Source organism: Triplophysa rosa, linkage group LG19 (genome assembly GCF_024868665.1).
Source record: "Triplophysa rosa linkage group LG19, Trosa_1v2, whole genome shotgun sequence".
Classification (NCBI taxonomy): Eukaryota; Metazoa; Chordata; class Actinopteri; order Cypriniformes; family Nemacheilidae; genus Triplophysa; species Triplophysa rosa.
In genome coordinates, this window is record NC_079908.1 from 828,305 (window position 1) to 846,734 (window position 18,430).

Sequence of the window (18,430 nt, forward strand, 5' to 3'; positions counted from 1 at the left end):
TTGAGGCTCCGCAAATGTGCGCTAAACAAGCCTTAAACATTTATTTATTTATTTTCGTTTAAGAGTTTATATATTCACCCTGGGCTAAGTTCAACACTTAAAAAAATGCATTGAGCCTACCTTGTGTTCTTTTCTTGTAACTCATTGCAAATCACTCAAAACATCAACATGTAATTTTAAAACCAACAAATATGCTATAATAATAACCCAGCAACAATAACTTAATGTATGATTTGTGACTTCCTGACTGTTGCTGATAAAAACGCTTTATAATTTGTTTCCACAAACTTGATTTTGATTTGTGTCCGGTTATGCGCACAGACTCACATTTAAGCATAGCGCCACGCTTTCATTTAAAGCAACTTACAACAGTCGTTTAGAGAAATAAAAGCTTGAAGAGGGACAGACGAAATATAGGAGAGTTTTTAATAAGAATTTTTTAGAATTTAATGTGATCGTGTTGAAGCTGACGAATGAACGGGAAATATTGCGTGTACTTTTGTGAGCGAACAAGTAGGCGTCGCTCATGCTCTGATTAACGCAGTTTTTTTGGATCGGATGTAACGTGTACAATCAGAGAGTGGAGGTATGACTTTTACCTGATTGGTTTTTAAATGTTATTCGTTGCTTTGCGCCAATCACAAAGACAACGTAACCGATTTGAGTCAATGACAACATTAAAAATTACAGAGTCGACGAGTCGATTCCTGTCTTGGAGTCGATTCCGACTTTAGGGACATTAAGAGTCGAGGAATCGACTCTTTTGGGGTCGACTCCCCATCCCTAATCATAGGTAGTTTAGTAGTGATGGGTCGTTCATGAACGATTCGTTCTTTTTGAACGAATCTTCAAAATGACTCGGGAGTAACGAGTGTCTCAGCGAGTGATTCGTTCATTTTGTGTTGACCGCGCATGTGCAACATTGTACCAGAAACAGTAATGAAGTTCGTCTCTCGAGTCATCGGGTCCGAGTCCTTATACCGGAAAGAGAAATGATAAGTTCGTCTCTCGAGTCATCGGGTCCGAGCCCTTTTGTTCTTTTGTCAAATGGTAGCTCCGCAGGCAAACCTGCAGCCTGTACGGAGTCTTCGAGTCCGAGTCTTTAACGTTACGTGACCACTTCCCGGATCATCAGTCAAATGCATGATGTACGTGTTATATGTTGTATTATAGGAAGAAATATTATAAAATTATCAAAAGATATGTGCAATAAACATCTTCTCTAAAACGTACCGTTCTGTTCTTTTTTCTGTCAGTATATTCATCAATATTTCTTGTGGATTTCTGCATGTGTTTTTAATTTATCTTAATAACTAACTATTTTGCATAAGAACTGTGCTGGCAAAATATAAACATAAGCAACACTAGTAAAGTCAGTGTTTATGTCTAATGCATATATTACAAAGTGATCTCTTATTAAATAATTGCACATTTAAATGATTTCAATAGCCTATTATTATATACTTTGCAAACTGCACGAGACGTTTTAGTAAAAAACACAAGTGATCTCTTATTAAATAATTGCACATTTAAATGATTTCAATAGCCTATTATTATATACTTTGCAAACTGCATGAGACTTTTTAGTAAAAAACAACAACCTGTAAACCTTATTGCATACCTGAGTGACCCAAAATTGTTAATGTATTATAAATACATAACTTTACAGAAATGCTGTTAGGAAATAATTAAATAACTGTTTCTCATAACTTGTCCATAACTACAATATAAGTTATTTCTTATTATATATCTGATCAAAACTAGCATAAATAAACGTTATGGGGTAATTTGGCTATTAACATGCAACATTAATTTAACTCTGCTCAGATGAACGAAATGACTCGAAAAAAGATTCGTTCATTTTGCTGAACGAGATTCAAACATCCGAATCGCAAAAATGACTCGAACTTCCCATCACTATAGTTTAGATGGTTAGAGTTAGGTTAGGGTAAAGGTTTCATAAGACTTGAAACACCAAGGATTTAGTGAGAGCCGTATGATGTCACGCGCCGACCGGACTGCTTAGCGCCACATGAAGTATTTTAAGGTTTTACTTAATTAATATTGCATATAGGAATTTGTAGTCTGTTTAATATTTGAACTGTGTTTCTCTCTCCCTTATCTTAAATGTGCGCTTTGAATGTTTTTCTTATAGTCAATATGTTTCATGTACAGCTGCTTTGTAACAATGAAAATTGTAAAAAGCGCTATATAAATAAAGTTGACTCGACTTGTCAAAACCAACAAGCCACGCCCACGGATCTGACTCGAAACATCATACGTCGACCAGTGGTCTGCGCAGCGCCGCAGGGAGTCGAGCTCAGCAGAAGGCATCACGTTGCACAGCTGAAATCGTGTAGTTTTATGATTTTGTCATTTCTAGTGTTCTTTTGATTGACTGCTCAGTATCATAGTAAACAGTGATGCTAAAACCATTACAGTAGTCATATCATGTCATAGAATGATTTTAGTTATTTTATATAGCTAACATAAATGTATAATAATTTATTGAATACATTTTAGAATAATAATTGAATTATTAATGATTTAATATCTTAATTGCTCAATAATTCACTATGATTTATTGGTAATCGACAAACTGTGTATTACGTACAGATGTTTTATGTTTATAGTTCTTTTCAATTAAATAAACTAGTGGACCATTTACTAGTCTTCAGATTAGTGACGCGCACGCACACAAGCACGCAGTGCACGAGCACGAGCACGCAGTGATCAGAGTGAATCTCATTTAGGCCTGTTGACGTTCGGCGTTATCGTCTTGTTTACGGTCACGGTAAGAACAGCACTTAATATTTCCCATGAATGTGTTGGGTTGATCCGTGTTTAATGGTGTGATGTATGTTTGCTATAGTGATGTTTTAATCGTGTTTTTGTGGCGTGAGATGTTAAATACACAGCGGTTGCCATGTGAGGCCTTTAGCCGCGCTGCTAACATTAGCTTAACGCCACAAACTGCTTCTGTTTGTTATCATATCTTATTATGTTTTAATTTATCTCTACAGTTATTACCAACAATACAGTTAATTATTTCAGTGGGCTTTTTTACATTTCTATGTACAAACAGCGGTGCAGCTTGTTGGATTTAAGCTGATATAAGTGATTATTACACGTGATTCTCACAGAGTCACAATTCTTCCGTTGAGCACATTCACACGTTCAGTTTGTTTAACTGTGAAGATGTCATTCTTCCTGTAGATGCCGACTATTAAACTGCAGAGCTCTGATGGGGAGATGTTTGAGGTGGATGTTGAAATCGCAAAGCAGTCTGTCACTATTAAAACCATGCTTGAAGGTAACACGAGCTGTTACGAGTGTGAGGTTGTGTTTTTATGACGCTTCTGTTGATGTGTTTAACACGAGTGTCTTACCATCAGATTTAGGGATGGATGATGAAGGAGATGATGATCCAGTTCCTCTGCCCAATGTTAATGCAGCAATCCTCAAAAAGGTCAAACATCAACATTCGAACACATCATCTATCATCTTTCAGTTTATAGTCTGTATTGTTCAACGTGTGAATATGAGCTTTAGAGGGTGGGTTAAGAAAAATAGATTTGCAAATAAAAACACCCCCAAATCAACAAAAATAAGGGAGCAAGACATGTCAACAATTCTGCATTATGTTTAGGGATGGGTATCGTTAAGATTTTTTCAATGCTGCTTATCGATACCGGTACTTATCAATACTGTTATCGATACTACGCTCTATAATTTGATGCAAAAACACATGATGTGAAAAGATTGAATGATGAAAAGAACATGTTAAGTTTAACATATTTACTTTACATCACTATGGTTATTTGGCTGGTAGACCATATTTCTTTTTACTTTCTGGTTTTAGGTCTACATAAATTTAAGTTCCATTTTCTAAGCAAGTAATATTTTTTTATAATTTTACTAGCACATTTACTTCAATTTACTAAAGTAAGTAAATGTACGCCGAATTATTAAAAACAATGTTATAACTTGTTCTCAAATAAAGGACTTTTATTTTGACGGGTTGCCGCAAAGGGGTGTTTGACGGAAGCTTCCTCGTTGTAAAACGCGGACGCTGAAAGCTCCACAAGCGCAACCATGCCACTCTTTCACTCATAGACACGCAAAACAAGCAGATTACAAATACATCACGGACATCATATGGCCCTAGATATCACACATACGTCGAGCAATCTTCGGCCATTCGGACATCATTCAGGGATGGAAAATGACAGGCAGCAGCAGCCTCTAATTCGCCATTTAACACCCGAATACACAGAGATAAAACAACGCGAGTATCGATAACAGTATCGTTTGTCATGAAGCTTATCGATACTCTGGTATCCACCCAATTATGTACCGGGCCAAAAAAGTACCGGTTCTCGGTACCCATCCCTAATTATGTTTAGAACAATGTTTCTGCATTAATACTCTCTGCATTCCAGTTGTTTACACAACGTTTTTAGGTTTTAGTGGTTAACATGGCTAAGAGTTCTTCAAACGATCACCGTTTGTGTGTCGGTCACTCTGGCATAGAAGCATTCTGTTATTCTCCACTGGTTAAACTGTAACTTCTCTAAGCTGAAATCTCTCCTGCCATATAAAGCCTTGTGATGTGTTTGATGTGCTGACAGGTCATTCAGTGGTGCACCCACCATAAAGATGACCCCCCTCCCCCTGAAGATGATGAAAATAAAGAGAAGAGAACAGATGACATCCCAGTGTGGGACCAGGAGTTCCTCAAAGTAGACCAGGGCACCCTCTTTGAACTTATTCTGGTGTGTAACCCTATCACTCTGACCGCTGGAACACTACTTCATCACTTTAGAAGGAAGAAGTTAAGTAGTTTGACTGATCCTGTTTAATTCTGATCCTTCAGGCCCATCCCTTTGTCTCGGATTAAGTGTGAAAAGGTTTAGTAAACTCGCTCGAAATGCATCTGATGCGAAGATACTCATACATCCCAATGTGCCCGTACTAGAAGTACATTTCTCGATCCTCTTCTTAAAATCTAAATGCGTTATGTCACCGTGCCACAAAGTTTGTAGTACTTCACCACGGGTAGCTAGCAACACGAGCGTAGGTCATCTTTCATGAAATCAAAGGCGAGAAGCAGCGCTGCTTCATTTGCAGTGTTTGTAATGGCCTCATCAAGCACGCGCGTCCGTGTCCTCACTTTCATCTCTTTTCCTTTTGTTTAGGCTGCAAATTATTTGGACATCAAAGGTTTGCTAGATGTTACTTGCAAGACAGTTGCAAACATGATCAAAGGCAAAACCCCGGAGGAGATCAGAAAGACTTTCAATATCAAAAATGATTTCACAGAGGAAGAGGAAGCCCAGGTAAAGCGAGCCCTCGTTCTTCTGTCTCACTGCTACACGTTTCAGGTCACGTGCTTTCATTCACCAGAGCGTTGTGTGTTTGCTGCAGGTACGCAAGGAGAACCAGTGGTGTGAAGAGAAATGAAGGCCGACATCATAACACTACGGATTGTTCCAAACAAACAAACAAAGTGGATAAAAATTGCACTGCGCTGTTCATATTTGTTAAGATTCAACACAAATAAACATAGTCACATACTTGTTTTGCTGGCATGACCATTTTCATGGCTTGTGTGGTGCAAAAGCTCTTTCTTTCTATTTGTAATTTCTTTCTTCTCTGGAATGAGTAAACCTTTATTCTTGTAGATACACACTCCCTTTTGTGACCACTGTAATCCATTGTGTATTTTATCTTGCTGTTTTTTGTTATCAGAACGTTATGTCAGCAGAGTGAATAGTAGATTTCTTTGTCATTTTTGGAAATGAGCTTGCCTTGAGGGAAATTTTATAAACCGCCTTATTTGTGTTGATGATGGGCGAGTATTGGAAATGTCAAAAGCGCCGAGAAGTTTGAGAGTTGTCTAGTGAACTGGAAGTGCTTGTGTATTCTGTCACGTAATTTCCTCTGCCTCATTGTATGGGACTGAAAGTTTAGCACCTAAAACGCCAATTAGAATTATTAATCTTTTAATTCCAAAACAAATAAAGCAGGATTCTTGTGGGATTTGTCAGTTTTCTGAGAATTTTTACAGATTGTGTTTTGTTGTTCAGTGATTTCAGGATTATTGTCTCAGTATGTGAACCGTCAATATACAGTGGGGCAAAAAAGTATTTAGTCAGCCACCAATTGTGCAAGTTCTCCCACTTAAAAAGATGAGAAAGGCCTGTAATTTTCATCATAGGTACACTTCAACTATGAGAGACAGAATGAGAAAAAAAATCCAGAAAATCACACTGTCTGATTTTTAAAGAATTTATTTGCAAGTTATGGTGGAAAATAAGTATTTGGTCAATAACAAAAGTTCATCTCAATACTTTGTTATATAGCCTTTGTTGGCAATGACAGAGGTCAAACGTTTTCTGTAAGTCGCCACAAGGTTTTTACACACTGTTGCTGGTAGTTTGGCCCATTCCTCCATGCACATCTCCTCTAGAGCAGTGATGTTTTGGGGCTGTCGCTGGGCAACACGGATTTCCAAAGATTTTCTATGGGGTTGAGATCTGGAGACTGGCTAGGCCACTCCAGGACCTTGAAATGCTTCTTATGAAGCCACTCCTTCGTTGCCCGGGCGGTGTGTTTGGGATCGTTGTCATGCTGAAAGACCCAGCCACGTTTCATCTTCAATGCCCTTGCTGATGGAAGGAGGTTTTTACTCAAAATCTCACGATACATGGCCCCATTCATTCTTTCCTTTACACGGATCAGTCATCCTGGTCCCTTTGCAGAAAAACAGCCCCAAAGCATGATGTTTCCACCCCCATGCTTCACAGTAGGTATGGTGTTCTTTGGATGCAACTCAGCATTCTTTCTCCTCCAAACACGACAAGTTCTATTTTGGTTTCATCTGACCATATGACATTCTCCCAATCCTCTTTTGGGTCATCCAAATGCTCTCTAGCAAACTTCAGACGGGCCCGGACATGTACTGGCTTAAGCAGGGGGACACGTCTGGCACTGCAGGATTTGAGTCCCTGGCGGCATAGTGTGTCACTGATGGTAGCCTTTGTTACTTTGGTCCCAGCTCTCTGCAGGTCATTCACTAGGTCCCCCCGTGCGGTTCTGGGATTTTTGCTCACCGTTCTTGTGATCATTTTGACCCCACGGGGTGAGATCTTGCGTGGAGCCCCAGATCGAGGGAGATTATCAGTGGTCTTGTATGTCTTCCATTTTCTAATAATTGCTCCCACAGTTGATTTCTTCACACCAAGCTGCTTACCTATTGCAGATTCTGTCTTCCCAGGCTGGTGCAGGTCTACAATTTTGTTTCTGGTGTCCTTTGACAGCTCTTTGGTCTTGGCCATAGTGGAGTTTGGAGTCTGACTGTTTGAGGTTGTGGACAGGTAAAAAAAATACTGATAACGAGTTCAAACAGGTGCCATTAATACAGGTAACGAGTGGAGGACAGAGGAGCCTCTTAAAGAAGAATTGAGAGCCAGAAATCTTGCTTTTTTGTAGGTGACCAAATACTTATTTTCCACCATAATTTGCAAATAAATTCTTTAAAAATCAGACAATGTGATTTTCTGGATTTTTTTTCTCATTCTGTCTCTCATAGTTGAAGTGTACCTATGATGAAAATTACAGGCCTCTCTCATCTTTTTAAGTGGGAGAACTTGCACAATTGGTGGCTGACTAAATACTTTTTTGCCCCACTGTATATACTAGGGCTGTGTATTGGCAAGTGCCTCCCGATACGATACATACCACGATAGATGGGTCACGATACAATATATTGCTATGTATTTCGATACGATACACATTTGCAATATATTGCAATACTTTAAATAGAAAATGTAAAAGTAGAGCTAGAAATACAACATGCTGTGCACCAGCGGGGGATTTCTGTAAGGATAAGTGTAAAAACATCCCTTACCTCTGCAGAGTGGCCATGATGTGCGATGCATGGACCTTTAGATCAGAGGTTTGGCTTCTCAAACTGTGGATAGCACCCCTCAAGTGGGTAGCACAGGGGAATAAGGCGGCTCACGCAAGTCACTTGGCTGTTGTGGTGCATTACAGTTAAAACACTGAACATGGGCAGAATAAAACCACTGCTTCATCAGTGCTGTAAATGTGCTGGTGTCACATCCGTATATAATCTCAATAAATGTCATTGTTACTTTTCTTAATAAACTTTCTGTCTAATGCACTGCAGTAGCCAAGTGACTTGTGTCATAACATGTGAAGCCTACAAACAGCATTATTTGATATAACTCATTGCTACATGACTTATTTTGAAAACAAAGCACACCCACACATCAGCTCTGAGAGCTCCAAGCGTTCTTATATTTTTCACCATGCTCGCTTCCACTTACTTTTGGCCGTATGTATATGACATGATTTTAAAAAAAGTATCGATAGTAGAGGTATCAAAAAATATTTACATGTATCGATATATTTGCACAGCCCTAATATACACATACAGAAGCACATGTACGGTTATGCAGCTTACTCATGACTCAAGGACAATGGTCATCATGTTTAATCATCTTAAAAGAAAACAAAGTGTACTGCACATGTGCTTAGAGAGTGGTCTCCTGTTATCCTTATTTTACTTTTTATTGTCTGAAATAAGCAAAAAACATTTCAAATGACTTGATACCACTTCTGTTTCATCGGTGGAAAATCAAGACCTTGTTCATTGCAAAATTGGAAGTTTCATACTGTACGCATTTAATAATATTCTGCTACAAACAAAAGTTTTGAAAGTGCAGCTGCTGAGAAAAAGTCCATAGTCACAAAGATTTCAATTACGATCAGAACTGGGCCCTGATCCTTGAAAAAAGTCTCTTGAAAAGATTTTTTAAAATATTTTAATAAACTAAATGATTATCACATGAAAAGCAAAAACATGAGATGGAGTGTGGCATATGTTGGTGAACACTGAAGATGTTACGTCGCTGCCGCTGCTGTTTGAGAACAGACCTGAGAAAATCCTGAATGATTTCTAGATAAACATAGTTTCATACAGCACTGTTTGAATGTGTGACAGGCACAGCACACTAAAACACATCTACACAACAAAAGCTATCAAATGGCACTTGTATGAATAGCAAAGGAATGTATTTCTTTTCTTTTACAAAAAACATAAAAGTTTTTTATTGGCGGCCTTTCGTATCTATAAAAGATGACCTTTTACAACACTTATGAGAACTGACAAAGACTGCATTGATGTAAAGACATGACGATTATCCTACTCACAGTCCAGTGATGTCATGCCAATCAGCAACAGTCTCACACACATTTTCAGAAAAACAAGAACAAACTAGATTCATTTCTCTGCATCGTGATAAGAATGTACAAACTACTACATTGGTTTTTATGAAGTTTCACCCGGGCACACTCTTCGAAAATCAAGTTTTTAAATGTCAGATGGGTCACCCACAGATGGCTTTCATTTTTATTGGCGACAAGCTGAAGGATGGAGAGTTTTTTCGAGACGTAATCGAAGTGTGCGTCTGGATGTCATTCATTGTGACTGATGTCTGGTGTTTTCTGTTTTAACTCTGTTGAGGTCGAGTGAGAGTCTGGCTGGGTGGGAGGGGCGTTTCATGCTCTGTGGGCAGGGGCTGCTGACTGGGGAGGCGGGGCAAGAGGAGGAGCAGTGTGGGGGAGAGGCGGCTGAAGGGGGGGAGTCTATAGCGCTTCCATCGGAAGAATGGGGGCTGGCGCAGAGTCCTCTTTGAAGGTATCGAATGCACTTCTTTTTCCTCCTAGGAACAGTCAAGAGAGTTATCTGTGAATAAAGCGTGGATGTGAAACGTCACAAATGTGTTTACAACAACGACAGAAAATCAAGAGAGCAACACACAAGAAGCAAAATCAACCCAGACAGGTGATCAGTGGCACTGTCATCCTGAAGGGGATTCATTTTGCGACAGTGACGGGCTGACTGTATATTAAACCACCTATTGCACCACTACTTGACAAATAAATTCAATTTTGCTGAACTGGGCTCGGATGGAAAGTTACAGAGAATTGGCTGATATGTTTGACGTCTTGGTTGGTCTGACTGATTGCGTGACTGTTTTGAACTCGTCAGAAGAGAACTGCTTGAGGATTGGTCACATATGTTTGTGTTCTACTGAGGAAAGAAAGGTTTGAAATGACTTGGATGGGGGGGTGAATGACGCAGTTCTTAGGTGAATTATTGTTTCATGAACACTCATAACATTTCTCTGAATAGCACTGTGGACATTCTAGTCTTGACATTTCTGTTAACCTGGGGTTTATGCGATGGTTCTGTATACTTTTTATGTTACGTGCAAAAGTGATAGCACATGTATTGTCTTGAAACCGCAATGCTACCAAACCGCAGTGCCAACCCTATCAGGACGGCCTGGAAATAAGTCTCTCAGCCGCATCAAAGTGTTGGAGTATTCCTCTGAGACGAGCGGCAGTAAATGTCAGAGTTTACGTTGGAATGGCGCTTGAGCGACCGCAGTGAGAGAGAGAGAGATGTGTAGGTGTGGATGGCATCAGTTAGCAGGGCTTTACACAGAGGGATGTGGAAATCACTGCTGCTTTGTTCTATGTAGAGCGAGAGCTATGTGATGGGGATGATGTTTCCACATCCAAAGATGTGAGACAAGTCCAGAGAGACATACAGTGCATCCTACGGTTTACTCATCCTCACGTTAGTTCTGATAGTCAAATGATGCTAAGTAAGGCATAAGGGTAGCTTTGAGCATGCCACATTTCGCTCAGCTGTTGTCTGCTGTGTGGGTTATGCACCGTATACCACACAGTTTGTTTTCATATGAGATAGGGAAATGTCTTCTGCTTTTAAAAGCTATACCTCCATTGTATTATTTGCATTTATTACATGGCACTCTGGAATACTTAGTTCTGATTTGCCAATCAATTCTGATCAATTCTAAATCTGGAAAAAGTGTGTCCTCAACAGATTTAGATGTTAAATTACAATGTAGCAATGATTTTAAGAATGTATTCTCTAATAAAATTGGGATCATTAGAGAAAATATTTCAGCTGTGAGGCCGGCCAGTGAAGCATTCACTAATGCACTAACTAACAAAACCCCACGTGAACAGCTTTAGTTATTCACTGCAATCGGACAGGAAGAGCTCACAAAAGTGATAAAAGCAGCTAAATGGTCATCGTGCATGTTAGACCCTATTCCCACGAACCTACTAAAAGAGGTTTTTCCTGTTGTGACTGAACCTCTGCTCAATATTATAAACTCATCACTTGCATTAGGATATGTCCCAGATGCTTTCAAGCTAGCAGTCATCAGGCCCCTTATAAAAAAGTCACAACTCGATCCGGTAGAATTAGCTAACTTTAGACCAATCTCAAACCTCACTTTTTTATCTAAAATACTTGAAAAAATAGTCTCAAGCCAACTATGCACATTCCTGCAGGAAAAGAGCTTATATGAAACATTTCAGTCAGGATTTAAGCCCAATCATAGCACGGAGATGGCACTACTTAAAGTGACAAATGATCTTCTCGTAGCATCTGATCGTGGCGCCATCTCTCTTTTAGTCCTACTGGACCTGAGTGCCGCTTTTGATACTATAGATCACGCCATTCTAATAGATAGACAAGAAAACCATATTAGCGATGGTGGTCAGGCATTAGCCTGGTTTAAATCCTATTTATCCAACCGTTACCACTTTGTTTATGTAAATGATGTAATGTCACATGGATCTCGGGTTAAATTCGGAGTGCCACAGGGATCAGTTTTAGGGCCCATTCTTTTTTCACTTTACATGCTTCCCTTAGGAGACATTATCAGGAAATATAAAGTAAATTTCCATTGTTATGCTGATGTCACCCAGCTTTACATTTCCTCAGAACCGGGTGATCCCACCTAGTTTTCAAAGCTAACAGACTGTGTTAATGACATCAAAAACTGGATGGCCAACAACTTTCTTATGCTAAACTCTAACAAGACAGAGGTATTAATTATTACAACAAATGCCATTAAACAAAAAAGTAGAGTGCAACATTTCCTTTGATGGTTGTTCAGTTGTGTCGTCCACAGTTAAGAACCTGGATGTGTTGCTAGATAGCAGTCTGTCGTTTGATAGTCCTAACTCAAATGTGTGTTGTACAGCATTCTTCCATCTTAGAAACATCTCTAAACTGTGGCCAATGCTTTCTGCTTTAGACGCAGAGAAACATATTCATGCATTTATGACCTCACGAATAGATTTTTGTAATTCATTGTTGGGGGATCTCCTGCAGCGCTTCTGAATAAAATCCAACTGGTTCAAAATGCAGCAGCGAGAGTACTCACTGGATCAACTAAATTTGCTGCTAAAAAATCCTGCTAATAATTTATATGCCTGGTTTCACAGAAACCTCTCTGTGAACTATTGTCAGATTACAATACATCGCGCACACTGCGGTTGCAAAACTGATCTGTTAATAGTTCCCAGAATATCAAAATCTTCTAAAGGTGGTCGATCTTTTTCATATTTGGCTCCTTAACTCTGGAATAGCCTACCCAGCAATGTTCAGGATTCAGACACCCTCAATCAGTCTGAAACTAGACTAAAGACTCTCTTTAATAGTGTTTAATATATAAACACTATTAACTCACCGTAAGGAGTCTATGCCGCAATATAGTTAGCTTGTCGGAACTCCGGTTTTGGTCTGACGTAATCTTCTAGTTCAGCTAGACGTTCGTGATGATGGGCAATCTACCTGATGACAACTACAGCCACAACCTAGTCATCCAGAACCAGAATAATATTGGACAGACCTAAATTTCTACTTTTTCTATCTTCACTAGTTCTTTCCTCTTTTCACTTACCATCTTAATATCCCCGTCAAATCTCACAGTTTACAGTAATTATTTTGTCTATAATTGCAGCAGTGCTATTTTAATATGCCAGAGAAGAACTGGCTCTCCCGGCTGAGTCTGGCCTCTCCCAAGGTTTTTTTCTCCACACTTATATACACCTATAGTAGAGTTTTGGTTCCTTGCCACGGTTACCACTGGCTTACTCACTGGGAGACTGCAGATTTAGTTTAATCCATGAACGACTTGCATTTAACAACATACATGTGCATTAGCATACTTCAACTTTAACAAATTTTTTCTTTCTGCACATTTTGCAAAATGTTCTGGTAAATTGTAGTTTTAGGCTCCCAGTCCTGATACCAATATTTAAAATAATAATATACCTAAATTAAATATACTTTGATTGAATAATTATTCCAGAGTGCTGTGTAATAAATGCAAATAATACAATGGCGGTAGGCTTTTAAAAGCAGAAGACATTTCCCTATCCCATATGAAAACAAACTGTGTGATATTGGGTGCCTAACAGCAGACAACAGCTGCACTCATCCCACAACACACATCAAACTACATAGTCATTCACAGCACAATGTGTTTTATACAGTGTACTTTTTTATTCACATTTTTAGGTTAGGTCATTAAGTTAGGTCATTAAAGGGATAGTTCACCCAAAATGAAAATTCTGTCATGAATGACTCACTCTCTAGTTGTTCCAAACCTGTAAATGTCTTTGTTTGGCTGAACACAGAGAAAGATATTTTGACGAACGCTCGTCACCAAACAGTTCTTGGCCATCATTGAGTACCATAGTAGGAAAAACTACAATGGTAGTCTAAAAGTGCCCCAGAACTGTTTACTGTCCTACATTTTTCATAATATCTTCTTTTGTGTTCAACAGAACAAAAAAATATAAAGTCATTTTTCCTACTATGGGAGTTAATGGGGTCCAAGAACTGTTTGTTTATAAGCATTCTTCCAAATATCTTTCTCTGTGTTCATCAGAACAAAGACATTCATACAGATTTGGAACAACAAGAGAGTGAGTTAATGATGACAGAATTTTGATTTTGAGGTGAACCTTCCCTTTAACTTGAGTTAAGTAGAACTGAAGGGTTGATTGACAGCACTGACATCACATGACATGACATGTATGAGTTGTGCTGGCTGACTGTGAAACAGTATGAGCAGTTTTTACACAGAATGGGTAAAGGAAACACAGTGAAGGGGATTTGGAAGCACTCGAGTGACAGATTCATGCAGAGCAGAGCACAGACATACAGACAGACGGGACCGTGGTACACACCTGCAGGGGCCGCACCAGTCCGTCTGTTGGTTGAGGCCAAAGCGAGCGCGGCATTTCTTTGGCGAGCCGGGGTCTGAGCGAAATGTGGCATGCGTGCACAAGGAGAAAAAGAGAAAGAAGCAGAGGCAGATCGAGAGAGAGAGCATGAGGTCAGAGAGTTAAAGCCATCCATAGATGATGAGAAATCAAGGCAGAGCACCCGACAAAGCAGACAGTGATGCATCATGGGAAATCAAATCTGTCAGAGATTCAGTTCAAAATCTCCAAATCCACGTTAAGAAACGTAACAGGCCTAAAAACACCAATACCATATTTACATTTAGAAAGCTGACATGAACTGAAACTCAAATGTGAAAAATCAACGTGTCAGAAATAATTGAATTATAATTTCATCCTTATTGTTTATTGATATGTTCATTTTATGTGTGATTTATCAATGTCATCATAATGTATTTTACTTCAAATGTTCAGCTTTTTTATTTTCTTGGTAATATAAGGTGATGATTGTTGTTTTAACCATGTGCTTGTGTCAGACATGTTAAGAGCTGATGTGGCACTGTTAATGTCATGTGTTTGTCACTGTTTCTTCAAGAAATTCAACAGGTTGCAGGTTTTTTGGTAAACAACAAAGAACATAATGAAGAAGAGAAATAATAGAGTGATATATGACTTATTATATGAAAGAACGTTTACCTGTGCTGGAGTCATGTTGTTTGTCACGTTTCCTCCTCTTCTTTTTACCCTGTGAGTATGACATCACATTTAGTATTGATGTTAATATGTTAACATTCATATTTTTGCTCTAAACGGGAGTTTGTTCCAATCTAACTGTAAACCAATGAGGTTACCAAGGGCGTAAGTTTGATTTTGACATTGGTGGGGACATAAAATTGGTCCGCAGAGCCGCATTGTCACTAAAGTTTAGCGCCGTTTACTTGACTTATTTAAACAATATAATATTTTAACAATACTTTCTATAGTTTTCTACACTGTTCTTCATTGTTGTCACTCTCACCGTTACACTGTCTACAGCAGGATCAGTTTCCTCAGAAATACGTCAGAATATACAGTTAGCCTTTCCACTCATAAAAAACTACTTTTATACGTACATATTTATGCCTACATTGTTAAAACTACTGTATGTATGACTGAGGGCCCTATCGTACACACGGCGCAATGCGGCGCAAGTGTTTTTGCTAGTTTCAGCCTGACGCAGTTCTCATTTTCCCGTTTCAATAGCAAATGCATTTGCGCTCATTTGTGCGCCCATGGGCGTGCTGGTCTAAAAAAGAGGTGTGCTCAGGCGCATTGTTGGCGCGTTGCTATTTTTGGGAACTGAAAATAGACTGCGCCAAAGACCAACTCAAACCTGGTCTAGTGTCTAAAGTCAATGGCGCAATATTTCTTTAGTTATTTAAAGAGCGCGTTAGGAATATGCGCCTATAGGCAGGTGCACAGCGCTCGTACATTCTGCTTATTACACACAGAGGGATGCGCAGCAGCACACAATAATGCCAAATATTACAAATATATGGATTACAATGTAAAAGATGATTATTATGTACATAAACATAAAAATCCGGCTTGTCCTGTAGATGGTGTGCTTGCGCGCTTTAACCTCACGCAAGTAGTGTCTGCTCTTCCGAATTCTGCCGTGTAAATAGCGAATCCGCCATGGCGAGAGCGCAACTGGCTCCTAAAGGGAATGAGAGATTAGACTCTGATTGGTTTACTGCACGTTTGGCCCAAGAAACACCCATTACTCATTAAGAGAATCGGGACAACCCGTTTAGACCATGCGCCCGCCGACCGTTTTCCCGTCGTTAAACTTACAAAAGTGGATTCGGACACGCCCTGAGTGCACCTGCTCCGTGCGCTTTAGACCATGCGCTTAGATCGTGAAAATAGGGCCCTGAGTGTTTAATAGACCACTATAACAGTGCAACCTTATTATAATGCACAACAAATAACATATAATCATGTTTTAAAAGCCTAATCACCTGTGGCCCTGCCTCTGCCTCTCCACCTGGGCTACAGTTTGGCAAAGCTGCTCCTGCCACCTGATAAAATGACACAATTGGTGGTGCATGGCATCTGAACAATTCAAAGCTCTCATTTTAAACACACACTGAGAAACTCCACTGTAGATTGTCAAGCGAACATTTGTCACAGTACTGAATTTCACAACTAGCATACTACTATGTCATTGTTTGACCTCATCTGTGACCCTGCCTCTCCACAACATGACATGACTGCTTCTGTCACCTGACCTGACAAAATAACGCATTCATGCATTCCATATGAGCACATTAATGGCCTAGACATTGATTGCTTACTGTAATTATTACAAAAAACATAGGCAAAAGCAATTAAGAAAAAGTTTAAGTGGCTTACTTTGGTTTGTTATACATTTATATCATGTTCATGATATACATTTTATTTTGCCTAAAACATAACCCTCACACAGCAGAACTAATCACTAACAGCTAGACAGAGAAACATCATTTGTATCATAACTTGGAAAAAACGCTTTTTAAAAATAAGCATTAAAGGCATATCAAACAGTTCGATTGTCATGATAATCAACTATATGTAGTTATCCTCATAGATGTACACAAGTACAGACTAACGTTTAAGTTTGCAACTCATCCGGTTAATAGGGGATTGTGATGCATTGGGAAAAAAACTGTTCCTGAATTAATATGTGACGCAACTTGTCCTGTATTTTATAAACTGTTGGTAAGAATGTTTTCTGACCAGTAGCCTGCATAATCATGCTCCGATGAGCGTCTTGTTGACACAGACACAGCTTTGCTTTGGCCAACCGAATCAGCTGTGGTTTTACGTTAGCGAGAGAAGGCAAAGCCAATCATAAAGGGTTTTGGGTAGAAGGGATACAGCTACCTCCACTGGGCATGCGCACTTCAATACCGCATCATTTTTGTCACGCTGAAGACAGTAGATTTATATTTTTTATTATTGTAAGGTTAGGTGTAGGTGTAGGCATTAGCTAATGTAATTTATTGTAATTATATGGCGAGATTTTGCACCACTTCCGGCCGTAGCTGTATCCCTTTTAGCAACAATGGTGGATAAAGCATCATGGGTTTGAGAGGCGGGACTCAAGAAAGGCAAAACCAATCCTATTAGCGACGTGAGCTACGGAGGCAGGACTCATTGCAGAGAACGAAACTTAACCATTTGTGTACCACAATCTGTTTTTACAGAAAATAATTTTCATTTCAATTAAATGATTCCCGGATAAATAAATGTAGATTAAAATAAGTATTAAGTAAAAAACACAAGACACAGACGGACATCAGAGGTTATTTATATGTGTAGATTATCATTTTGGCTGCCGAAAAATAGGCTGAAATAAAAGCCGAAATATCTGGCGCCCCTCTAGCTGTTATCAAAGGATGATCATGTAAGTGCGCCATAACAAAGGCTAAAACTAATAAATATAACAAGAAAAGCTCAAAACCAGCGGACAGAAATTGACAATTATTTTTCTTTATTGTCGGAGATCACGCGCATTGACTCGTGCACGTTTTAAAGCCGGTCAGCTTTAAACGCAACAGACTCTTCACATTTGGATACGAACGATCAGCGGAACGATCTGTCAGTAACTGATGATGTAGCTCACGTGGACTATCTGGCATCACTCAAGCTCATTTAAGCCTGTTTACATGAAGAGACTCACTGCCCCTCTGTTGTTTTCATTAAAATGATTGTGCACCATATACAAACTTCTTGTATTAGCAGGACCTTCAGAGTTTGACTGTAACTTCACTACAGTTATGCATATAATAATTCTAAAATAATTCTAGAACTATACTGTTTAGATGATTGTTAAAAAGTTATATTTGATTGTGTTGCAACGACCAAGTAGGAACAATATATTTAGTATTGTTTTAAATGTTCTTTTGAGTTTTTGTGGTTTTAATGTGTGTAATTAATACAATTGTATAGAAACTATTTTAAAATGTTTTTCGGTTTTCGGCCAACTACATTGTGAGTTTTCGGTATCATTCGTTTTGGTGCATCACTACAAAAAATAAATCATTAGCGTCTTCAGATGTTGGACATCAGCATAGTAGTGACTAATGTCTTTACAAATGGACAATATTAGAGAAAAGATTACAGCTAAGCAACGAGTGGCGACACAAGCTGATCAGAGTATAAATATCAGCTCCCCCAAGGAGCAACTGCAATTATTCTCTACAGTAGGTCAAGATGAATTGTCTAAAATCATTAGATCATCTAAATCAACAACATGAATGCTAGATCCCATACCTACTAGTTTATTGAAAGA

At 39.0% G+C, this 18,430-nt stretch overlaps 2 protein-coding genes across 9 annotated transcripts in view; one reads left to right on the forward strand and one right to left on the reverse strand.

The window, feature by feature from the left end:
* The first annotated feature begins 2,664 nt into the window (after positions 1-2,664).
* skp1 (S-phase kinase-associated protein 1) lies at positions 2,665-6,042 on the forward strand. The gene is made up of 6 exons (XM_057361037.1): positions 2,665-2,794; positions 3,217-3,313; positions 3,396-3,469; positions 4,632-4,775; positions 5,199-5,339; positions 5,428-6,042. Exons 2-6 carry the CDS (start codon positions 3,217-3,219, stop codon positions 5,461-5,463), a joined length of 492 nt encoding a protein of 163 aa, XP_057217020.1. The 5' UTR covers positions 2,665-2,794; the 3' UTR covers positions 5,464-6,042.
* A 112-nt stretch (positions 6,043-6,154) lies between these two features.
* Positions 6,155-18,430, reverse strand: part of tcf7 (transcription factor 7) — a 53,341-nt gene continuing 41,065 nt past the window's right edge. For 2 of the 8 annotated variants that reach the window (XM_057361035.1, XM_057361030.1), the window contains 3 exons: positions 14,809-14,857; positions 14,116-14,188; positions 6,155-9,775 (listed from right to left, as the gene is read on the reverse strand). In XM_057361035.1, the coding sequence (XP_057217018.1) occupies positions 9,772-9,775; positions 14,116-14,188; positions 14,809-14,857 (126 nt within the window). In that variant the 3' untranslated portion in view covers positions 6,155-9,771. Of the gene's footprint in view, positions 9,776-14,115; positions 14,189-14,808; positions 14,858-16,115; positions 16,176-18,430 lie in introns of all 8 variants that reach the window. The other 6 variants (XM_057361033.1, XM_057361027.1, XM_057361028.1 and 3 more) reach the window with 5 other exon arrangements.